This window comes from Meleagris gallopavo, chromosome 5 (assembly GCF_000146605.3).
Source record: "Meleagris gallopavo isolate NT-WF06-2002-E0010 breed Aviagen turkey brand Nicholas breeding stock chromosome 5, Turkey_5.1, whole genome shotgun sequence".
NCBI classification, from domain to species: domain Eukaryota; kingdom Metazoa; phylum Chordata; class Aves; order Galliformes; family Phasianidae; genus Meleagris; species Meleagris gallopavo.
Window position 1 is genome coordinate 43,176,557 of NC_015015.2, and position 16,754 is coordinate 43,193,310.

Below are 16,754 nucleotides of genomic sequence, written 5' to 3' on the forward strand. Positions count from 1 at the left end.
GCTGAAGACCAACCTGTGGACTACAAAGAAATTAGCAAAGAGCATCCCTTCTGGAGGAAATAGCAGCAGTCACTTGTGTGGACTACAGCATACCTTAGTGAGCCCCATTCTGTTTTTAATCTGTGTGGCCTTGGAGGAACATTCCCTCCCCAAATGAGGTCAGTTATCAATCACTATCATTGTTCTCCCCAATCTCCTGTTGGCATGCAGTGTTTTTTTGCCCTGAAACAGTAATGAATAATACAGAGCCATTGCTCTGTAATGACCTTCACATAAAAGAACTGTTAATGCAAAACATGTAAATTAAAATGGCAAGAAATGCAGTACTGTATGTAGAATGTAAACATGAATATTTCTTATTAGAAGTAATTCCCAAATGATTTGAACTCCAGCACTTTGGAAAATAATATACAACTCTTCCCGACAGAAAGCTTAGCAACACATATACAAGATGAAATATATCTTGGAGTGTTTTCACACATGGCTACCATTTACAGTAAACATGATAGGAAATGTATCATGTCTATATAGTATACAGTGAATATAATGAAAAAATAGTTCTGTCACTGAAAAATGCTGAAGTCTGAGAGCAGAATTAAGTAAAAAGAACAATTGCTGATTGATTTCGAAGTAACACCTTTCTGCTGCAAGTATCAATCAAAACAAATGCACAGTAACAGTGTAACATTTGTAACAGTGTAAAAATACATACACTGCCTCATCATTATCTGATTAAAATTTTACCCAGCAATCACTTGTGATACTGACTTACCCTGTAGCCTGAGCCTGGAAGCAGTGTAACAGTAGCAAACCCACTGGATATCAACAGACATTTAGACAAATACTGGGTCTTTCACATCAGTGAAGCCAGAAAGAAGAAAGCTGAACAGCTGCCAGAGCTGCAGTGGACAAGTTGCTTTATAGTAAAAGGCTGCTACCCTTTTTTTCTGTCATGTACAGAGTTAGCAATAAATGGGATGGGAAAGAACAAGAAATATTTTTCTTTCATGGTACCTGCATGAAGCCATATTTGAGCTAGAGTCATCCAAGGATGCAGGGGACCTTGTTTAGGGGCACTGCTTTGCAGAGATGAAGCAACTTCAGACAATGCTTGCTCCACTCTGGAAGCTGCTATTGAAGTCGCATGGATCGAACCTGTACAAGTAATTTTTAAAAATTACAAATCAGAAAAAGAATAAAAGTCAAACATGCTGCATAAAACATTTAATCATAAGCCTTTTCATAACAGGTTTTTCCCCAAACCCCTTCATGTTCAATTTACATGTGTCGTTGTGGAGAATTTTTCAAAATGGCAGATTAATTTTCCCTGTTACAAAAGCTTTTATACTGTTCCATAGGATTCTGTGCTAAAAACACACTCAACACGTCACATATTTGTGTTGCTGCTCTGGATATTCTCTGTTAAACTCATCGTCTCTTTTATCACAACCTATGATCCAAAAAAGGCTTGTGATGGTATCGTAATACTGTAATCTTCAGTTAGCTACATGCATTTTGATGTTAGTAATTGCTATGTCTTTCCATAGAGTGCAATTAGTTGACTATTTTAAGACTAATAATGGCATTAAAAAAAAAAGAGTTAAAATATACAAGATGATCACAACAAACACCAGCACAAATACACAATTAAACTCTGAATGTAAACCTCAGCTTTCAGGAAGACTGAATTAAAATGCCTGCTGGTAAAAAATCGCTTGCAGGAAGAACATCCCCAAAGTTGCTTTGGGTAATTCCCTTAATACAAAGCATTTACAAGTGAGATTAGAACATCACTGGCAAATACTACCTTTTTCCAAGTACTGGAAATGAAAAATCTCCTAGAACAAGAAATTACCTAATGACAATGGTACTTTGTATATCCAGTTATTGACATTATTCTTAGTTTTTATATAAAAAACAGTATTTTTTTTTCAAATCAAGACCACAGATATTTTAAGCTATACTCTTTGTCATCTAACCTTCAATGCACCTCCTGTTGTTTTATGATTACAAAATCTCCGATTGACCAGGCCCTGATTAATAAATAATGGAAGTAAAATATTGAATCAGGTAAGAAGTCTTCTAAGCTCAGTCACATATCTGTAATGGTCAACAAAGGCAGGTAACTCAATAAAAGTCCTGAATCCTGTACAGGTTGAAGGCACATCTCCCACAAGCTCAGCACTAACAGTTAAACAATAAATAAAAACTTCACTCTTGTTATCACAGGTTTTCTGAGAAGGTTCCCACATGAAACACGCATTCTTATGTGCAACGAGATATCAGCTGATTAGAAAAGTAGGAGTTCCTAGTACACAAATTAGTTGGAAGGGAAATTTTGTCTGAAAGCACACATCATGTGTCCCTGAACTGACAAAAACCAGCACAGGACATAATCAGTATTTCTTAGGCTGTTTTGAACAAGGAATTGCCAGAGACCTGAAAGAGCATCTGGCTGTGGAGTTTGCTTTCCTCTGCTGGTAAATGAGAGAAGTCGCACTGCAGTCCATATCCCTGAATATTCACTGAAGTTTCTGTGTATCTTATCTTAAAGGCTTCCAAAGAAAGGCAAAATGGAAGTCTAAGCAAGAAGCATGTAGAGCATATCTGAAAAGAAGCATCAGCCAAAGGTACCATAAATAAACTCTAGTCTCCCCTCCATGTCTGTAAATGCATGCCACTGCAGCCTGTCACCTGTTACACCTCCAGTGCAGCTCATAGCAAAAGAGTCTATTCAGCAATTCAGCAGTTTTTCTTTTTCTTTTTTTTTTTTTCCCCAAAGGTGTGATTTGCTGATGGAAAGGATATCATCTTCTAATCCCTTCCTTCTGAGAAGCAAGCGTTTGATTTATTATTTAAAAAGACTTACATTTTCTGTAATCTAAGGCATGGACTCTGGCTGCTAATCAGACCACAAGTGCTACTAGATTTTAGATATCCAGTATGTATTTAACCATAAAAGATAAATGGTACTATATTACTATAACTTGTTGCATATCAATTTCTATATAGAAAGAACTATAGTGTGATAAAATTTCTATGAGAAGCAGTGCTGTGAAAGTAGCTCCACCTACGCCAGATTTAAAATGGGTGGATACCAAATATTTCCTATAGTAATTAACTGGACTTTATAGCAGAATAAAAAAGTCTCTTAATTAAAAAATACGTATATATATTTCTATATGATTTATTTCATAAAGTGTTATTAAAGCGGCTTGTTAGGAAAAGGGGTTACAGGCTGCCCAGAGAAGCTGTGGACACCCCACCCTTGGAGGCATCAGAGCCAGGTTGGATGGAGCCGTGGGCAGCCTTATCTGGTGGGGGGCAGCCCTGATCATATGGAAGAGGGATGGAAGTGGGTGGGATTTAAGGTCCCAGTATTAGGCTTCAAGAGTCTCAATCAAGCCACTAAAAATATTTACCTCGCAGCTTTTACTAAATTAATACAGCTGATATAAAAATGTATTATATATTCACTGTGAACATTTAACAATCTAAAATTCAACATGTGCCAAGTAACTAAACTGTTTTAGAAAATCAGATTGCAGATTTTTCAGCATGACCAGCTAAATTTAAGTCATCTCTAAACAACATCCTAAATAAGAGATATATTTTAGTTTAAGTTTGAAAACCATATTTTAAGCAGAATACAAAGAAACGATGTAACATTCCGCAAAGGTATTTGGAAAATCCAGCCTCTGAAATCCACCATGCTTTAGTCTTATTTAAAAACCTCAAAAACTTAAATATGTTAAACAGCACAAAAGCACCAATGTTTGTGGTTTATTTTGTTTCTTTAAAAATCTTCCTTGCAGTGGCTGTTAAAAGTCATCAGGCACATGGCTACAGTCTCCAAAAGAAGGACAGCTGACTTCCAGATCAGCCTTGTATGTCTAGTCAGCACAGTCACTGCACCTTTTATCACAACTTTGCACCTTTATTTTCTTTTGTTAAATAAAGTAAAAACTTTGAAATAAATATATATTTAAAATAAATATATTTTATTAAAAAAATAAAGTAACCTGAGTCTTTTCACAGTGCCCAATTTAGGCATCTTTCAGGTACATTGCACTCATATTAATAGCTCTAACCAATAAACTCATGAATACTTCTTTAGCTTTGCCACAATTAGGCATCATCTGACTTATTTCTAGCTCTGTGTATTAAAAAGACAGTGAATAAGTTTTCATTCTGTACATAACCAAAGATCACCTGAAGTCATCTCCTGTGTACTAAAAGCTTAAATTATAAGTGATGAAGATATATAGAGGTTTGTGAGGGTAAAAAGCGAAGCTTAAATTTTGCTTGAGGCTTCAATATGCAGGCAGCTCCCTGGGCTGCCCCGTCGTTTTGTCATAAGTTCTCTCCCTTCCCAACCTTACCTGTATTATTTTTATCTCAGTTCATATTTTCAAGTATGTTTTCACTACAATAGCTATAACTCACTTAGCTGTATCTTCCTTAGAATGCTCAATAGAACAATAGGAATCCCTTGTTTCAAACTTCACCATATCTTGGAAGATCAAGAATTTTGGGTGCTTCTAAGACATCTTCTAAACCTGCTATTACAGCATGACACTTAAGAATAAAGAAAAAAAATCCCTTTAAAAAAAAACAACACAGGCAGCAAAGTGTGTCTCTTTTGGCATGCAAAAGGATGAGGTGTGAAATCAGTAATTACAGCACCAAAATTGATCCCATCTACTCACTTTCAAGCCCTAAGGCTTACTTACACTAAATGGGAAAATGGTGAAACAGGGATTGTCTTAGCAAAATCTAGCATACATCATTTAAATTATTTACTGACTGACATGGGGAATAACAATTACATTGCACATTGCAAAATGGGACAGAATGTTTCTAAACCAAAAAGCTTCCCGTAACATTTAGGCAGAATTCACAGAATTTCTGCTCACCACACTAGCATAATATGTGCTACCTATGCTTATGTGAATGTTCCAATTCAATAATATAAACCCTTCCTGCCAACAGAATTGTACAAACAAAATTTAATCAAGAAGTAAAGCAGTCTCACATGGAACCCTTTGTTTTCCAAGATATACCTACAGTTCAATTTCTGTGAACACCAAAGTGCTCAATTCACTTCTCTTTAGGCTTTTTCAAGATAAATATAGGAAAGTCTGCATGAAACTGATCTTTCAAATTTCAACTATAAGTCACACAATGTAAACAGAAAGCGTGTCTTGACTTCTTCCATTCTTTCCTTGGTCATTCCCCCAGAAATTCTTAATCATGTTGCCTAAAGGATATGAACTAAGATATAGACTCCATCAGTACTTGGAGAATCACTAAATCAATTTGCATCAAATTTGCCATCTGAGAATGAGTAAAAGAAAACAACATGGATGACATCTTTCATGAAACAGATTCATAACAAGTGACAAGAATACCAAAAAAGGATTTCTTTTTATATCACAAAAGTACATTGCAAAACAGTTTTACATTTATCATGTTTTCAATCAATATTTCAGCATTTATATAAAGGAAAAATGCTTCAACAGCAATGCTCATGCAGGAATGAGGAGGAAAAAAACCATGTGACTGTCAACTTCATATTCACGCAAAGCTGCCAGTAGGAACATTAGTGATGAGGCATAGTGAGAACTGTGCTAAACAAAGCAAAAATGATAGGAAGAGGCAGCACCTTCTGCAGGACGAAAACAACACTGAAATGATTCATTCAATGTAACAAATTGGCAGGTTTAGTCAACATTTTTGTTTTTTTCCTATCAAATTAATTATGTGTCTAAGATACCTTTCAAAACAAAAAATTACTAATCTAGCTGAAGTTTTGATATGGTTATACATGGAGATATGCATATGGAGGTAGGGAGGTATGGACAATGTCATTTACAGAGTATTCTTCCAGCTCTCTGAAAAACACCTCTCGTGATTTGTCACTGTCAAACATGCTGTTTTATATCTCTTCTTATCTTTTTTAAGGGAAAAAAATTCAAAATTTACTATCCAAGGCCAAATGTACAGCTTTATAATATAACTGGTTAGAAGAAAAGAATGTTGGTTTCGCATCTGGGTTAAAGCAGCAATTATTTTTATTGATCCAGACTCTCAATTTTCTCTAATTTGGCTTGTTTGTATCATTTCACTGTTTTAAAGCATACACTTAAGAGATTTATTCTACAAGCAAAGCTTGTACAAGAGAAAGTAGTAGTTTATTATGACTCATGATAAAAGTTGCAACGTGTCCTTTTAGACCAACATGCTCCTTAGGAACAGCTGTGGCAAAAAATCTCCTGTAGTAAAACATACTGGCAGCTGGCCATTGTGTTATACAAGACTCTCCCAAAATATCTTTATTTGCAGTCCTCTAGAAATGAATACTGCCTCTTTAATTATTAAATGCAAATGTTAGTCAAGTGCATTCAGATCTTGTAAGTTCACAGCCCATAGGGTGACTGAACAAGCAAAGAGCATCAGCCTTGCCTTACACACTATTAACTTCTACTACTGATGGACAAAACATGTACGTTTTGTGGTGAAGGAAAAGGTGATTTAAGTCCTTAGGAAATTAATAGAACTTCTGTGTGAATACTACTTACAAACTGAAAAAAGGGAGTAAAAACCATGAAAGTAAGCATCTGATGGATTGCCTTTGAATAGATCAAACCACAAATTAAAATCCAAGCTAAAAAGGAGATAAATAAGACAATAAATAGGCAAAAACCACGAACTCCAAGAAAGCCAGAGGATTTCCAATAATCTTCAAACTGTAAATCACGTTTACAGGGATCCAAATGACAAAAAAGAAAAAAAAGAAAAAAAAAGATATTATTATGTACCATAAATATTTTCATAGAACCTTTGCTACACCTCTAAAATCACGTTCCTGTTCAACAGAAATCGGATGTCAAGTTAATACAGAGAGTTTTATTTGCTCTTCCACCACGAGGGAAGAAAAAGAGAAAAAGAACTAAGAGAACACCAGACTTTCAGTCCTATTAACTATAGTAGAAAGTATGAAAATCTACGCAAACTTCTAAACTTTTACTTATTCAAAGATAGAGAGCTTTGACTTTCATATATTATTTACACTATACAAAGGACTCCAATATCTGTTTTTTTCATGGTTCCACTACTTTTCATGTACATTGGAAGCTCCTTCCCTGAGGACAAGGTAGCTTTAATCTAAAATGGAAAACTTGGGCTCTCCATAATGGTATATGTGTATGAACTTCTACATTTATTCCATTTGCCGCTGTTCTTGAGTAATGTTTATTGTAGCACTGCAAAGAACATGCAATTTAATGCTATCTGTACTATTTCTAGAGTAGGCCTGAGCAAGTCCAACTCAACAGCGCTCAAAAGTGTGATAGAAATTAATCAGCTATTCAACTGCTTCAGGAAGAGTCAGACTCAATCAAACTTTTCTAGGGCATGGTTCCTGAAGTCTAAAGGAAGTGCTCTCCTGAATTTCCAGTCATAGGCTTATCTATAAGGTAGTGTTTTCAAAATTCCAAACTTATGTCAGCTACTTAAATGAGTGAAAGATTCATTCCCCAGATTTTTTTGGGAATTAATATCTTTGACATAATACAAGTTACAAGCTAGTATCAAAAGTGAACTTCATAAGACTGGATTAGTAACTGCAGTATTGTAACACAGTGCTCTGCATAAATCAATGAGTGAAGGACAATTTTGAAGAAATAATAACAAATTAAAAATAAATGGAAAACTAATTTAATTTTACACTGCCAACTGAACAATGCTCTGGCAGTTTGACTCTACAGTTTGTATTTAAACATGTGAATTAATTTTACAGCATGTTTAAACTTGTATCACTTCAATGAAGAGAAGAACTCTTGATTTGGGAAAGCAAAATGCTGATTTTCACTCCTCCACTGCCTCTGAATTGTTTCAACAAATCCAACCTGCACTATGAAAATACATGTTGGTATTCAATGCATTTTTTTTCCTTCATATGAAGTTTCAGGGAAGGTTTGTAAGCAATTACTTAAAGGCTTTAACATCAAGGATCTAGATATCATAAAGAACTAACACGGAAATCCTTTGGAATGAATAGACTTGTTGGGCAAATTATGCCAGTAATGAAAATAATTACAGCTGTGATACAGTGCAGTAATGACCAATAGCCTCTTCTACGAAACACCTACCATTTTCTGTAGCAGTCAAGAGAACAGAATATTAAATTGGTCTGTAACTTTTCATCTTTGGGGATCAATAAAAGAGTCTGTTCGAGACAAACTCTTAAAATCTGTTCTGTATTAAATGATGTGCATCTGAAAGGTCAGATTTTACTCACACTCTGTTGAAGTTTAGATTATTTTAAACACGGTTTATCAGTTATGAAGATTATCAGAAAAATACAGCACAAACACATCCATCAGGAAGAGAAAACCAGTTTACAGTGAGAAGGTGAACGGGGCTCAGGAACTTGGTCACAGCATGGAGAGGCTGCATGGGGCCAGACAAAGGTATCTGATTTAGGATGAGGAAGATGAGAAGACACAAACACTTGGAGAGGAGACTCTGTTCTTGAGAGAGAAGATGAGGAAGTATCAGAGGCTAAAAAGTGAAAGAAAGAGAATGATAAGGGTGTGGGGCAAGGGGTGGGAAAGAAATAGATCCAAGAACAGGGTTTAATGGACTCATTAATGGGTGTCAAAGAATGCAAAGCACTTATTTCCCATTCAGTAAGATGGAAATGGCTTCTGCATGAACTAAATTGTACTGTTTCTGAAAGCAACAAAAAAATGAATGCTGCACTCAATAATGTACTCCCCTACTGTACTAAGCTAGTTTTGAAAATTTTTCCCTCTGCTATAATGCAGGAGTATGTAAAATATATCTAAGAGGAAATAAAGAACAAATCCCACTGTTAGTTTCTATGGCAAGCTAGGTGGACTGTAACGACTACACAACAGATTGAATAATTTCATTTTAAAAAGATTGAGTGCAACTTACTTTAACCAAAATAGTCAACTGTCAAATCTCAAGTGAGTTGTACATGCTTATCTACTTTTAAAAAGCAAATATGTCTGCTCCTCTCTGAGATTTTACTTCAGTGAGTGATTCATTAAGTCTTTTATCCCCCTCCCTCATATTTATTTATTTGTGTAACGTACGAACTTGTATATGCAGCTCATGTCAAATCAGCTCAAACAGAATGAAAGCTCAGAGTAGATTTGCTACAGTTCTTGATTGGGCCAATGAATTAACAGCCTAGCCTTGTAAAAATACATGGTTATTATAGTACAAAGATTACAAAAATTTAAGCCTGAATCATTTAACCATTCCTCAATTAATCAGCAATTTTATCAGATGGGTAAAAGCTTTATATAAACACTTTTCTCAAGAACTTTTTGTTCAAATTTCAACTTTTGCTAAATTGATATACCTTAAAAAAAAAAAAGTTTACACCTTTTACTGCTATCTGAATTTTAAACTGCTTTTTTTTCTTTTTTTTTAAAACAAACAAACAAAAAGTTGCAAGTATAAAAAACATCACATTTGAATTTTAGGGGTCATTTCATGATACTCAGGTTAGTCAAGCAGTGACTAGACAGAAAAGGAGATCATCATTTCCACTGATGGCAATCAAAGTAAGGAAAAGGAAGGTTTTCACATTTTCATGTGTATATACATACATAAATGCATATGTATGGTTGCACGAAAAGCAGCAAATATTTCTGTCCCCAGCAGCTTTTCTGCATACCCCACTTCAGTACTGTAAATGCCAATTTAGTTTTGCATTTCCAAAGACTGGAAACGAGCTCTTTCAACTGATAAAGATCTAACATGCGGATCATCAATCATACCTATTACCTGTTGTTTGTTGTTTTTTTTTTCCGCACAACATTTCCTTTACCTTGAGTTTTCTTACTCAAACTCTATGGTAAAATTGAATTTTTATCTTACCGTAACATAATTACTGTAATATTTTTTTCTGTTTATCTGGATAAGGAATTTTTTTTTACAAACTCTGACATGAAGTTTTTACATTGATGCTACTGTATAGATACAAAGCCACAGTCCCTACCAGAATTTGAGTATGTGCACTGTAACAAGGATGCTTCTGCTAAAATTAAAATGTCAAAACCAGAACAAAAAGAAAAATAAAAAACAAAAAAAGACTCTTCCTGTTCCACCCATCATAATTACCTTTTATAAGAAAAATAAACAGAAAAAGACCCCAGATTTTTAATTTCCAATCTTGTCCTCTTTGACAGTAGTGATAAGCTCTAACACCACAGCTAAGATTCAGGACACAAAGGCAGAATCACAGAATCACAGAATGGCCAGGGTTGGAAGGGACCTCAAGGATCATGAATCTCCAACCCCTCTGCCACATGCAGGGCCACCAACCTCCACATTCAATACTAGACCAGGCTGCCCAGAGCCCCATCCAATCTGGCCTCAAACACCTCCAGGGACAGGGCATCCACAACCTCTCTGGGCAGCCTGTTCCAGCACTTCACCACTCCCTCTGTAAAGAACTTCTCCCTGACACCCAACCTAAATCTCCCCTCCCTCAACTTAAAACCATTTCCCCTTGTCCTGCAGTTATCAACCCTTTCAAAGAGTTGATTCCCCTCCTCTTTGTAGGCTCCGTTTAGGTACTGAAAGGCTGCAATGAGGTCACCCCACAGCCTTCTTTTCTCCAGGCTGAACAAGCCCAGCTCCCTCAGCCTGTCCTCACAGGGGAGCTGCTCCAGTCCCCTGATCATCTTCATGGCTCTCCTCTGGACCCTCTCCAACAGCTCCCTGTCTTTGTTGTACTGGGGGCTCCCGACCTGGACTCAGTACTCCAGGGGCCTCACAAGAGCGGAGTAGAGGGGGGCGATCACCTCCCTGTCCCTGCTGGCCACCCCTCTTTCTGATGGAAAACTGACAAACTGGATCCACGGGAAAAATCTGGGGAAAGTTCTTGAAAAGCTCACTGTTTTGGATGAATGTTAATCTATGCTTAAAAGCTCTGAGGAATATTAAGTTTATAAAAAACACCAATTACTTATGCTCTGAAGTGTGGCATATACAAAAATAGGACACCCTGAAGGGTGAAGAACTTTGTGTCCCTGTGGAAAATATGCAAACAAACAAATACAATCACTCCAATCCCCGTTTTTTGAAAGGCAGAGAATAAATTGTCTGCTTGGAACCATTAAATACACACATGAAACATTCAAAGTCAAGTTAGCTCCTTCAAACAAAACAGTGAGCTAGACTAGAACACAGAATGATTGCTACCAGATTTCATGCTGTTGTCTTTTCATCGTAATTACAAGAACACAAAAAAATTCTTTTGTAGGAGCAAAGAGGATGAACTATGCCATGCTTCAGAACATGTGATATTACAGTTCTTTTAAACCAGGTGACTTGATCTTTACAATTGAGACTGCTTGCCCCTCTATCAAACACAGTACTCTTTCTTCTGGTGAACATTAGTTCCAACTTCAACTTTCAGACATGAAATATCTCAAGTGGATTTTTCTCTACTGCACAATTCCAATATTAAGCAAAGATATAAACTACACTTCAGTGCATCTTAGTTTATGCATCAGTTGACAAACTTCCTCATAAGCTGTTTGTATTGAAGTATGATTAAGCACAAATTGATATCTGAAGGATATAAAAAATAGGCATGCTACAGTTTGGAGATAAAACCCAGGAAAGAGGAGAAAAAAATTTTTTTTTGAAAGCAGATAATGTACTCTAAAGGTTTTTGCATCTAGTATCACAACAGTAATTGTTTCTGTGCTTTTTTACAGGATGCATGGCTCATCTGTTTTTATTTAAATGACTTTATGAGGCATATGAATTTACCTTGTAAAAATTTAATATATTAATAAAATGTACAAGTTATATACTGTTAATACTTACTGCTATGTAACAATCATACCTTTTATGTAGTGCAATTGTGAAGTACAATTTTTGCAGTATATACGATTTATAATAAATATATTTTTTAAAGCTATGTCTGAAATAATCCACATATGCAATCCTATTTTAATATAAATACTGGAGATCTTAACAAATTCCATTAGTCACGTCTTGAGTTTTCTTGAGATTTTGTTTTCTTAAATTTTTGTGATATGCTTTCTTAAAAAAAAAAAAAGTGATAAATACTTAATAGGCAGAAAAGGACTTTGGAAAATAGGCTAATAAAGCACATTTTTAGATTTATTAAAATATATATATATATATATATATATATACTACCACCAGCTCAGCAAGATCCAGACCATAGAAATTTTAGTTTACAGTGAACATACTATAAAAAATACTTCATAAATAAAAAACGTTTCCAAAGCATTTTTTTCAACTCATATGACAATGAAAACATTCTCACAGTACACTATATTATTTTACAAAACAAACAACTAATAAAAAAAGTTATGGAAAATCCATTTCATTCATCCTATTGCTCAAATGCAGCTCTTACCTGTTTCAGGATCACTGAAATCTGGTAATGTAATTGTATTAAGCTGTCGTCTATCGGCAATAGCTCTGTCTAACAGGCTGCTCCCACGTCCAGAATCACTGTAATGAAGTATAAAAATTGTGAGCTATTAAAATATAAAATTATATACTGAGATACAAGTTGCATGCTGCCCTCCTCCCACAGAGGTTCTTGCTATAAAGGTTTTTGCTATGAACAAATTTAGTACCGAGCATCGCTAACCACTCGCAGTACACTATGCCAACTGCATAAGGACAGAATTAAGCTGAGCAAAACTAAATCCATATTTACTTCAGCGACTTTGTTGTCATAATTAGTACAACCAAGAAGCAAATACAGACTTAACTCGATTTATAACTAGCAGCTTTACAAAAGGCTTTATTGTGCCTTAATCTATTCTGTAAGATAGGGTACTTCTGTTTCAGCAGCCCAAGACTACAGATGCGAGTTTAAAAATCTACACTTTTCCCACACTAAAGAGAAACACTGAACTCAAGACATCTAATTTTAGGTAAAGATGTTATAAAAACATTATACCTACATTTTGAATGAAAAGGCAGCACTTTTACCTCTAGAGATTTGAGTGGTGTGGTGTTTGTGTCTTTTTTTTGCTTTTTAACATGTACGTTAGCTATCTAATGCAGAATTTGATCCTAACTGTGGAGTTGGAACATTTTGAACAATTAAGAATAAATCAGGTTCCTAAGCACTTTCCACAGGTTTTCCCTGTTAGCTCTTGTGGAAAAATGCACTCAATTTCCACTTCAGTTGAAACTCACTGTCTGCCTCTCAGGCTTCTTGCTGATAGATTTGCTGGAAAACTGATTGGTCCAGAACTGTGATAAAAGATTCAGCAGAACAGAGACTGGAGAATTAATGGCTAATGGAGTAATTCTGTTTTTAGGACTCTAAGTTAGCACTACTTCCTATCAACTAAGATTTTAACAAACTTTTTTTTTTTTTAGAAGCAATCCACAAACTTAAAAATAATGAACTTTAAAACAACTGGGTTGTTAGATCAAATTAGCAAAGTGCAAAATTTTGTCTGATTCTTATACTCCACAAAACAGAAAAAAACTCTACAAAATTCCCATCTTAAAGTAAAACCTAAGGGATCTTAGTCTAAACTGCGAGAATGGAATTTAATACATCTTTACAGTTGCCCTCAGTTTTTAAACATCTCTTTCCAAATTTGATCTGAGAGAAAGGCAATAAACCTTTCAGCAACTCTTAATAGTTGCACGCTTCAAAAACCAATGAGACAACTTCCTCTCTTTGTATAGCTGTTATTAAAATGATATAAATAAAACTTTGCATTATACTAAGATTATTGCAAGACCAATTTCCTTACAGAATGATGCCATGATAGAAATCCACAGGAAACAGAAGGGGACTTTCTAGGACACATACTATCAGCTTTAGCTGTTACACCAGTAGTTGCATGTTTTCTGTATTAATTTCTTCCTCAGTCCACAAGAAATGACATGCCAAATATTGTAGACAAAGAAAGTGAGGCATAGCATAAATATCTTTAAAGCACATTACTGGCACTGTGGTTTGTACTGTTTTCTTAAGTTCTAGAAAATAATTCAACTGTTCAAGGAGCATGCTGAATAGAAACATGGCTGATGTAATCTTCAGTTTAAACACATTCCAAGTCTCATATCACAAAATGATTTTGTAAGTCTTATTGAACTATTTAAGGAGAAAAACGTGTATATACTGAGTAAAGACAAGTAAAATTGTTATAAATTAGCTGAACAGAGATAAGAGAAAATGCTGCATTTAGCATGTACACTGTGTGGTATCTAGCTGTTCAAAATGTATTTTTAGTAGTGAAAGATTGTTGAGGACAGTGAACCCAAGTTTAAACCACAAAATATAATTAACTGCAAGAAGAAATTCTTGACATTGATCAGCTTATCAGAAAGGTGAGTTCTTATCTCACTGGGAAAATTATACATAAAAATTAGTTTTGAGTCTAAATCAGAATAAAAAAACATGTTTCACATGAGCTTGAAGTATATTTAAATATTTGAAAATAAACATTTTCAGTTTTAGATTAGGAGAAGAAATGATAATGAGAAGAACAGTAAAGATTAAGAGACTTATTTTTAATTATCTTAAAGAACTACAAGAAAAGGCTTCAATTATTTCCAGTGGGAAAATAATTGTCCAACAGTATTTTTCAACAAAATAAAGTTTGTATTAAAATGAGAGGTAGGAAAATACTGATTTTACGCCACACTCCTGCACTGTCTGTAGTGTAGCTGAATGAAAAGAACTTACCAATTTCAGGCCAGAATGATACATTTTTCCCTAGGCAGACAGATTAGGCAAAACGTGAGAGAGTATTCAGCCCTTAAATTTCACATGGACCATCCAAATAAAGGTTTTAGTTCGGGATCTGCACTGCTTCATATAACTCAGCGTATGAATTGTGAAATTCATCACGATCCCTATCTATCGTCCTTTCTGTTTCATTACTAATTTGATCTTAATTTCTGTCACCAGGGAGTCAGAACCTCAAGACAGTCTTAAGCATCAAGACAAAAAGAGCAGTACTACCAGGCACAAAGTAGTCTGCTGTCCAAAACTGGCATAGCCAAAGAGTAGAGTTTTCATAATCACTGCTGACACCTGAAGGAAGCATTATTTTATATGTCCTGAATGTGGCATAGTAAGTCTTAGCATAGCAACAACATAAAAGTAATTACAAGCTGTGATTAGAGCCCTGACCTTTGGAGAGAATGGGAGAGAAAAAAAAGATGAGAGGTTGTGTGAAGTACATTTAAAGCATCACTGAAATTAAGATTGCAGAGAAATTTTAACTGTTCTCTACAGCACAACCTTCTCACTAAAAATTCTTAAAATCACCCCCTAAATAATCCCTTTCCCCAAAACCCAACGAAAGAAAGCAAACAAAAAACACCACCATCAATTAGCTTAGAAGAAAAAATTCTGACGTACTTGCTTTCTATCAACTCTGAGTCCTGCTCCATAGTGCAGCATCAGCCTATATAAATGAGCTAGGACTGACTCAGGTGGGGGCCTCCAATGCTCTTTCCCCTATTTTCTCCAGTACTCACAGTCCCCAAACTTTTTCTGCTCCAAACTGCTCATAAGAGGGAAAAAAATTTCACTAGCCCTAAAGTTCCAGCTCTCCTAGTCTTCTTAGAGGTACATGTGTTTACGTAACTGCAAGATCAAACAAATCATCATACCAACTATCTGATACAATGGGGTACGAATCTCTTCTTATGTAGCATCTCTTCTCCAAAAATTTTCAACCTTTGAGACAATCAAATAGCAGGAAATTCTGTTTATACTTGTTTTCCTGTTTATTTCACAGGTGATCAGAGGTGTGTGGGGCAAAGGACTAAAGTTGTTTGGAAACTCAAAGAGGACTCTTAACAACTTATACTTGCTAAGGCATTTGAAGAACTGTAATAAGTTCATAAGCCACGCTTCTCTTAAAAAAAACAAAAAAGCTATGATGGCTTCTCAAGCATGTTATATTTATCCTTGTGATCTCCTTTGTTACTTTAATCTTAATTAATGTTTAACCCTCTTTCATTCTATTTAGCAAAAGTGCTTTAACTAAATTTCTACTCCAGCACTCTGTCCACTAGCTGATATAAAAGGTTCTATAATTCAGATCAGGAGGAAAAACAAGACAATGCCAGTACATAGAACCACATCGTATGTCATGAAGTTCTGCCCTTTCTGCAATCTGTTCTCATCAAAGCAGAGCATATTAGCTTTGGTACACATTACTTCAGAGAACTCCAGGTGGTTCCTGCCTATCCATCAGGTAGTGTCTTAGCACTTCCAGTTCTCCTCAGGGTTTGTTAATTTGTAATACCAGAATAAGAAAAAGGAGAACTGCTGACCCAGTACTGCCCTGTCTAATATTGCACAGTCTAGAACTCTACAGCACCTTACCTTGGGTTAGTGAGATTATAGCAGGATTTCCAAATCTGGAGCATGTGTTTACAGGTAAGGAGTGCTTCATCTGGGCCTCTGCACAGTGATTCCAATTTGACTTTTGTAAACAGTAGTCTAGAGAAAAATGAAAAAGAATTAAGAGAAAGAAAAGAGATTCAAGCAAAACTTCTTTAAAGATATCCAATCGCAGGCCACACTGGGGAAATTACATAACTTCAAAGATGGTGTTAATTCAAATCTTTGTTTCACTAAGTAATTGCAGTAAAGTCAAATAATAAATTCATCAAAGTAATAGTACCTTTTACAAGAAACAACAGCTTACAGGATTTAATTTTTTTAGCTTTTT

The 16,754-nt window shown here is 35.4% G+C and overlaps 1 protein-coding gene across 3 annotated transcripts in view; it reads right to left on the reverse strand.

The window, feature by feature from the left end:
- TTC7B (tetratricopeptide repeat domain 7B) overlaps positions 1-16,754 on the reverse strand; it is a 127,116-nt gene that overhangs the window by 29,763 nt on the left and 80,599 nt on the right. Inside the window, exons 16-19 of one of the 3 annotated variants that reach the window (XM_031553644.1) lie at positions 16,406-16,522; positions 12,443-12,540; positions 8,407-8,565; positions 1,015-1,155 (exon numbers count right to left, since the gene is read on the reverse strand). In XM_031553644.1, the coding sequence (XP_031409504.1) occupies positions 1,015-1,155; positions 8,407-8,565; positions 12,443-12,540; positions 16,406-16,522 (515 nt within the window). Of the gene's footprint in view, positions 1-1,014; positions 1,156-6,581; positions 6,633-8,406; positions 8,566-12,442; positions 12,541-16,405; positions 16,523-16,754 lie in introns of all 3 variants that reach the window. The other 2 variants (XM_031553645.1, XM_031553646.1) reach the window with 2 other exon arrangements.